The sequence below is a fragment of the Corylus avellana genome, chromosome ca5, assembly GCF_901000735.1.
Source record: "Corylus avellana chromosome ca5, CavTom2PMs-1.0".
Lineage (NCBI taxonomy): Eukaryota > Viridiplantae > Streptophyta > Magnoliopsida > Fagales > Betulaceae > Corylus > Corylus avellana.
This window is the reverse complement of record NC_081545.1, coordinates 30,614,303-30,623,078: the sequence shown is the minus strand read 5'-3', so window position 1 is coordinate 30,623,078 and position 8,776 is coordinate 30,614,303. Positions and strand designations below refer to the sequence as shown.

General features: G+C 34.1%; 1 protein-coding gene across 4 annotated transcripts; it reads right to left on the bottom strand.

Moving 5' to 3' along the window:
* Nucleotides 1-430: 430 nt before the first annotated feature.
* Nucleotides 431-6,708, bottom strand: LOC132182541 (transcription repressor KAN1). 4 transcript variants are annotated; one of them, XM_059595818.1, is made up of 6 exons: nt 5,387-6,708; nt 5,164-5,240; nt 4,693-4,738; nt 4,215-4,398; nt 1,372-1,465; nt 431-971 (listed from the first exon to the last, which is right to left on the bottom strand). In XM_059595818.1, exons 1-6 carry the CDS (start codon nt 6,117-6,119, stop codon nt 858-860), a joined length of 1,248 nt encoding a protein of 415 aa, XP_059451801.1. In that variant the 5' UTR covers nt 6,120-6,708; the 3' UTR covers nt 431-857. The 4 variants fall into 4 exon arrangements, with proteins under 4 accessions (XP_059451801.1, XP_059451803.1, XP_059451800.1 ...); XM_059595820.1 differs by having other exon boundaries at nt 4,215-4,380; nt 5,387-6,707; XM_059595817.1 differs by having other exon boundaries at nt 1,372-1,468; nt 5,387-6,706.
* Between the last annotated feature and the right edge of the window lie 2,068 nt (nt 6,709-8,776).

Here is an 8,776-nt window from a genome sequence, read left to right as displayed (position 1 = left end):
CTAATTCAATGGCTGGCTGCTATGGATCCTTCAAATGCAATAAAACTTTTTGAGAAATCCATATATAAATGCTCAATATTGGAGAGCTAGGGCATTGGTGAAGGAGCTTTGTAATGCAAGTTTCTTTCATGGAAAATTTGTTGGTACCCTTAGGGTATAAGGGATTGAACTGCCATGGCCGTATATTCACAAGTTAAAATTCAGTTTTTAAGAGGTTAAAGTCACCAAGTATTTAGGTAGAAATTTATTACAAACTACTCGGTCTCTAAAAGTAACACATGTTCATTGAACATATGAGAAACACTGAAACACATGTTTTCCTATTAAAAAAAGAAACACATGTCCATATTCAGTCAAAAAGAAAAAAGAAAAGAAAAGAAAAGAAAAAAAACAAAGGACATGTATGCCTACCTGATGCGTTTCTATAAAATTAAGTCGGAAGGATTCCTGGTTTCATTATCAATATTGGCTTTACATGAATGTGATGGAATTACAAGTAATTAATTAAGCTAACAAGAAGAGAAATTAATTAGTATTACAGATTACCACAGTAGATCGACAAGCATGAACTTGGTTACACGCTTGCATTGAAACATGAACTACATGCTTAATTAGCATCGATCCACGCATGCACACATAATTACTGAAAGATTGATCATCATCATCATCATCAACTTGCATTAATGTCTAAGGTTTTCCTCTTCCTCGCTCGCTCACAAAACACCCTTCTATGTATCTATCGATCACTTCTCAATCATGAAGATAATAATTAATGAACTAGCTTGCTCGCTCAAGAAATGCAAACTCAAAAACAAAGAAAAAGAGGGGAGAGAGAGAGAGAGAGACAGTGAAATTAGTCACGTTCTTTTGCTATGCCAGTCTGGTCTTCCTAATGTGAACTCCAAGCTTGGCTTCTTGCACTCCAAATTAGTCGATCCTAAGTAGCTCTTCACTTGAGTTGAATCACATTCCTGTAATTTTTTTTTTTTTTTTGGGAAATTTGATTACTACCAAGTATGTGTATATATATATATATATATATATATATATATATATATATATATAGTGAATGAATGCACGCATTTCTATTAAATAGGTTTTCGGGAAGAAAAATGTTAACGTGACACTCTCAACTAATATTTGGATCGATCTTTTTTTTTTTTTTTTAACATGGGTTAATCCAAAGATTAATTGAGAGTGCTATGTACGTATATCAGCATTGTTGGATGAATGTCCTGACACAAGTTTTATGAATATGGATGTCACATGATATATATATATATATATATATTGAGCAGCATGGTTGATGCATGTTATATGATGGGACTCCATGAAAAAAATAAATATTATTCATAAATAAACATTTAGTACCTGCAAATTGTGGCCTCTTGGTCTTTGTTGTGGCTCGAAGGATGCTGGTCTGGGTCCCTCCATGTCATTGGAGTTAGCTTGTGGCCATGCCTCTCTACTACCGAAATTCAATCGGGAATTTATCAGTTAGCCCGAAACTATTCTGATGATAGATTATTTGTGCATACATACATATATTGCATGGTAACAGTCAAGAGTTAGACCTAGCAAATTTCCCCTAATTTATGAATAAATAGATCTTTAAATAAATTTCAATTAATAGAAAGAAACACATTCAATTCTTCTTTTTTATTTATTTATTTATTTATTTTTATGTTGTTCAGCTCACATGCATAGAAAGAAGCACATTTGATCCTTTTTTACTCGTCTTCTCTCACCTGACATGAAGTACTAGTCCCATTCCCCTATCCTAGCTAGAGTTCAATTTGCAGCATATAGATCTGCTATCTATCTACATATTTGTCAAGAGCAATTAATTACCATATTCAGTACTCTTAGTCTTTCGCTAGCGGAATAGTTCAATTGTAAAAATTTAAAAATTTGAAAAGATATATTGCAAAAATTAAAATTTTGGAGGTCGAATTAAAAATCGTCCCAAACTTTAATAAGGTATAAAGTGTAATTTTCCCTAATATTTATATAGAATAGTAGCTAGCTAGTGTAATAACACTCATTGTTTGTAATCTTTTAGTATTTTGTTTGTTTTATCAAAATTAATTAGTACTATTTTTCTCTAAATTAAATCTCCAAAAACATAATATTCTATGAACCCTGCTAGAGAGAGAATTCGATTCTCTTCTTCTTTAATCCATTTCTTTAAATTTCTTATCAGCAATCCCATTATCTTATGTTAAATTTACATGAACTACCTAGGATTTGTTTTTGGCAGTAGAATGACTCAAGACATAGATTGGAAAAATATGTAGGAAGGAAATGGCATCTCAAAGCAGGTAGATATATGTTCATATCAACTTGGATATAACTAATTATTCTGTGCATGATAATGTTATATTTAATAAAGCAAAACTTCATCTGCGTTTGATTTGGTTAACTAAACAAAGATTCAATTAGTAGCTCTGGCCATGTACTTAAATTATTTCTATGAATTAATGTCCATAAAGCCATTTCATTTTTCAAGCCCTAAGTTCTAGTTATGACTAATTACTAGATGCTTATGTTCTTCTTCTAAACAATCACATATCAATATGCGTAGCAAAACAACTTCTGATCAGAAGGTTGAGGATTAGCAAAACAAAACCATTCTCTTAACTAATTATAACCCTCAACTAATTTATAATAAAATTTGAATTAGCATAATGATCATTAGCAGCAATTACACCGTTTAATATGATAATGAATCCTCATACTGTTTCAGGTATCCAAAAGTATATGAATTTCACTAGGGCTACAAATCTATCAAACCTTTCACAAAAAGAGGTAATATTGGAAATGAGATCTGAAGTAAAAGAGTTACAAAATAGTAGAAGGAAATCCCCACACATATTTAGATTTTAAAAAAGAGAAATTACTGATGTACAATATTTTGCTCATACTTCCTCTATATTCTCTTACAAATTTAATAGATCAACCATTAGATTTGTAAGGTCCACCATTAACTTATGTGGGGTGTACATAAGCCTACTAATATAATAGTTGATTTATAAGATGATATGGGAAAAATATGGGCAAGATATTGATACCAATCATTTCTCATGCCGGCCAATAGCGCACTAGCAATTAATCCAAAAGGCATTAAAGAAGCAGTACTTATAATGACAGGAAGATCCATTAATTTGTAAGTTTCTAGATAATGTCCATATGAAGTAGACTATAAGCATCTCTTACAAGTTGTGATAAATTATAGAAAATTTAGAAAGATTGATTTGTAAATGCTTACATCTTAGTTATCCAGAAAGGAAAATAAAGAAAAGAAAAGAACTTGTTATAGCATATATATTTTTGACATGCTATACCTTATACCTTATCATTCCTTATATATATTCCTTATCATTCCCCCGATGGAATCAGAGACACAATGAAGTGCAAAGAAGCATCCAATTTTGAATTAATTAGCGGTTATAGATGCATGAAAAAAGAAATTTAAACTAAACTTCCCAAGGAGTACTAAGCTTCATCCTATCACTCTTCTATGGCAGCCATTATATATATTTCCTGGCCGACAGGTTCCACTAACTAGCTAGCTGGTTGGGCTCCTAGGTTTTATACTCAAACAAAACAAATTAAGGGAAAAGAGGAAATAAATCTAATGAAAAAAAAGGTGAAGAACATTTAAATGGAAGCTGGTACCTCGAACAGGATTATATCTTTTATATATATATATATAGTACGTTGATGTGAACCTTGAAAAGAAAAAAGCACTGAGAGTCAGTAGAGTGGTCTTTTTGGTCATATATGCAATATCCTCGTGGGCAGAATAAGAACCAGATTATTTTTAATAGACAAGAGTCATATATAATTAATTAAACGAATAATAACAGTATCTTTATGTCGTTCTAAATAAATAAAAAAGTGTTAACCTAATTGATTGTGTCTGTAACTTTTTTTTTGATACCTATCAAAGCTACAAATCTCATATCTCAGCTTAAATAAAAATCTTCCGAGACAAATTAAAGATGAAAAAGGGTTGAGAGAGAAAGAGAAAAACAAACAAACAGAAATAAAGCAAAAGCTGCCGCAAGAACCCTTTTATTCTTCAAAAATGGTGGACGTGGGTTTTCGTTTCTAAGCTAAGGTACCATGCAAAAGCAAAAGGAATGCTGTATAATATATATGCGTGTGTATGAGAGAGAGAGAGAGAGAGAAAGAGAGAGAGGTGAAGGTACCTGCTGGAAGAGTTACTCCAGAGAGTGGAGGAAGGATAGTCCATATGATCTTGTGGAAGGGGCTGATCAGACGGTCCTCGTTGATCGGTAAATGGACGAAGGCCACGGTCAGTTGTAGCGCTCCCCAAAGGGAAGATATCGTCCTCCCCAGATCCATCTGATTGGCCTTCAAGGAAAACCAAGACTTTTTTTTTCATGTGAATGCTTAAGTCATGCAAGCATATATAAATGTGGATGTATGATAGGTAGCACGCATGGGTGCATCAATGTTATGTATGCATGTGGTATTGATCACGGGGCAAGTTTGTGCATGTATGTTGAAGTATGATATTGATAGGATTAGATAAGAGGGGAATGGAAATGAGAAAGAGAGAATTTACCAAATGGGTGCAGTAAAAACAATGGGAAAAGAAGAACGTAAAAAGATAAGGCTGCTAAAACTAAAAGGCCGAGCTCAAGGCTAAGCAATACGAATTACCTGAGGAAGCTGCAGGCTTGTCAGTTGTCTTAACAGTCCGATACATCTGCAAACCATTTCCAACACTTTTTAGATATTTAGATATATAAATTAAACATCGCTCAACAATGAATAATGTGAAACAAAATAAAAAATAAAAAATCAGATATCTCTCTCTCTCTCTCTCTGGGGTATCTGTGGGCTTCTCCGTTTCGTCTTTAACCACGAAGGAGATGTTCGTTAAGGTTGTAATGATGTGTGTTATTGAGAAATGATGACTACTTTTGCTCTGTCGTCATTCTACTTTTCTCTCTCTCTCTCTGAGAAAGCGGAAGCTGTCTGTCCTGTCTCAGAAGAAGCTATATACTCCAACAAAGCTCCCTAGACTTTAATTCACTCACTCATTCATTCATCATTGACTCTTTCACTTGCTTTCATCGGCTACTGTGCCGGTGAGAAAGATCAGAGAGAGGGAGAGAATCTGATATTTACCTGTAAATGGCTCTTGACATGAGCTAATGTGAGATCCTTGACATCCATGAGCTCAAGAACCGACTTTGGTGTAGCTCCTGAAACTCATCCCCAGAAAAATATCAGAATAAAAAATCTAAAATTAAAAAAAAAAATAAAACCAAAATAAAAAACAGAAAAACAAAATCCTTATACAAACAGAAAAGAAAAGAAAAAAAAAAAAATGAAATTAAAATATATTTACTTTCGTGGCCACCAAGAAGCTCAACAGCATGAACGAATCGAGAATGAAGAGTGCTAGTCCAGCGCATCCTTGGTGCTCTCATGCTCCGCTTTGTTGGGAGCTTGGGCAAAAATCTTGATGATCTCATCATCCCATGAGAAGCCTCTGAAGCTCCAATCCCGTACTGATTGTGGTGGAGATGTTGATGATGATGGTGCAATTGGCTGGATTTGAAGGCATCCCTTGTTGTAGACATGATTGATGAGATGGGATCCAAGGCAGCTCCATAGAATGGAGAAGGAGAATGAGAGACAGAAGAGGAAGACAAAGAGGGATGATAAGAAGGAATTTGGTAGAAGCACATCTTGGGATCTTTCTCTCTTGTGTTGTGGTGTTGGTGGTCCATGGGCAGGAAGGGAAATGAACGGCTGTGATACACCGGAATCCCCTTGATTGGCCTCAAACCGTCTGATGACACATCCAGTAGCGAAACCCCATGATTTATGTGATTCAAGTGATTGTTGGAGTGGTGGTGATGATGATAGGAGGGATTTTGTGGCGGTTGTTGATGATCAGCTCCAGTAGTACTACCTCTGCAATTCCTCCCAAGAGAGAGCTCAGTGTGAGCTTGGGTGTCATTAGTGCTATTGCAAATTGAAGAAGAACAAGTGTTGGGAGGACTAATGTTGAGGGAAAGATCAGGATGTGGGGTTGAAGAGGGTTCAATGAAAATCCCTTCCAAGGGCATCTTCATTAACACTCTCTTTACCAAATACAAGCTTTTTCTTCGTTTAATTCAACTTTATATTAAAGAAATTACTAAAGAAAAAGTATCTGTTCAACATGTGGGTCTCTAATTTTGCTATGCTGCTCTTCGATCTTCAAGACATGTTTCTGCCAAAAATATCAAAGATTAACAGCTTGGTATGCTTTTAAGATAAAAGGGGTAGTAGAACTCAAGCAAAGGAAGAAAAAAGAAAGAAAAAAAATCTGCTCTATATCTAGCTAGCTAGCTTCTAAAACAAACAGACATGCTCAAGAGAAAGCTGGAAAGATAAAGAGAGAGATTGTGTTGTTAAGAAAAGGAGGAAGACATAATAAAAGAAATCCAGAAAATGACACTTGAAGTAGAAGAAGAAGAAGAAGAAGAGCGAAAGCTCTCTCTCTCTCTCTCTCTCTCTGGTCAAAACCCACAAAATGCACCAAAAAAATATGATCACTTTGGATTTCCCTTCCCCGGAGACGACGGGATAAAAAACGTTAGAGAGAGAAAGACACCCTCATGTGTGATTCCTTTTCCCCCACTCTCCTCGCTCTCTCTCTCTCTCTCTCACTGTCTCTTTCATAATATTATTTTTTCTTCTGAAAATATATATTGATGGGGTCTCATTTCCCTAAACAAATGGGCAGGCAAAAGAGGCAAGGGAGAGGGTAAACGCGCATGACATTTTTTATTTTTTATTTTTAAAAATTTCTTTACAAAATCTTGGAGAAGATATTGAATTCGTATATATATATATATATATGGAAAGACCCCCATTGACCTAAGTGAGAGAGAGAGAGAGAGAGACCCACAAAGGGTTTTTTGTTTGCTTTCATGTTTTGTACGCATCCTAAACCCTAATCCTACATTATCATTATTATTATTATTGCCTTAGTAAATTCTAATTCCCCTTTCATCCATCCTCCCAAATATTCCCTCCACTAATCTTTCAGCATTGAACAACGACCGACCTCGTTTGGCATGGTGGGTTTTATTATGTCTTCCACCGTCTCGTTGACTACACCTCTCTCTGTGTCAGGGTTTACAAAACCCTAGGCTAAATCGAAGTCAATTCTTTTAATTTATATAATATGGGATCCTTAACTCTTCTATTGGGAAGTAACCCCTTTCTTTAAATGCTCTCACTGGAGTCTGGAGATATAACAAAACTAGCTCGATCTGGGGGTTGCAACCTTTTTGTACTGCCATCTTTTAATTAATTTAATTAATTAAAGCCTTTTGTTTACTATGCTCTACCCTAATTCAAAGCTTTGTTTGGATGGTGCATTTAATGCAAAAACTGGGTAAAAGTAAATGCTGTCTGGTTACTTTTTTGGATATGATTTATGATTTATCCAAAGAAAGTGAGTTGGGAGAACATTCATTTCCTTATTGAGACTTATATATATATATATATATATATATATATATATATATTGTCACAAAGTGAGTAAATTGCTAATTTATTTAAAATTTTTAAATGACACTGTACTGTAGATAATATTATTAAATGTAACAAATCAAAATTTTGATGGTAACATGTCCGGCTAATTAATTTCTGTTTTGACGCATTGCGATAAAAAATGGTCTTTAATCGTAGTTTTTATTTATTTATTATTATTTGTTTTGTGCAATACAAAAGATTGGGGGACGGGGAGGGGGGGAGAAAAAGGTACATAATCATAGTTAGCAAAATATTCTATTATACTATATAATATAAGGTTTTGACGTTTGTTTTGACGTAAAATATTTTCTAAAAAAGTTTTTCTCTATTTTTCGGTGTTTGATATGATCGAAAATCTTAGTCAAAGCGAAAACATTTTCTGTTGACTAAGAAAACCTCATTTGAGATGCAATTTTATTATTATTATTATTATTATTATTATTTTGTAATCAATTTTTCGAGTTTAAGCTTCTACTTCTCAAGTACTCACAATACTCGACCTCCTTCTCGAATACACTTTCTCACGCAATTCATTCGCCGAAGTTTGTTGGCTGCCTTTGGAGGTTGTCGGAAGTCGTCGGAGGCTGATTGTGGTCGTCATTGCTATTTTTCATACGAGCCAAACACCTAAAAAGTTATCAGTTAAATTCATTTTCATGAAAGATGATTCGCTTAAAACATTTTCTAACAAAAAGTATTTTACGTCGAAATAGACCGAGGCTAATTAGTACATGCATGTATATTTGAGAAAAACACTTTCATTCCTCATTTGAAACTGAAAGTGATTTAAAAAATGCTATGAATAAAATATACATATTATTAAACGTTTTTATCTTTTACTTGTATTACCTTCCTACCCCTTCCGCACTCCTCTCACTGCCAACATCACTACCACAGTTGCCAATCCATTGTCTAATGATTTCTGATAGGGTTTTTGTTGAATTTTGGTACAATTAATTAATTAAATAAATTATTCATCATGACTTTTTCAAAACACTTTTACTATGGTCTCTATGGAAATGCCTTTTGTCGATGGAAACAGATGGAGCTTAAAACATTGCATGTTTTGCCTATCATATCAACTCAAAGAAAATGAGAAGCAAGCATCTAGTACCTCCAAACCCATGTCAAAAGCCAGCAGTATCACTTGGTCAGATCATTCTACATACTTATATATATATATATATATATATATATATATATT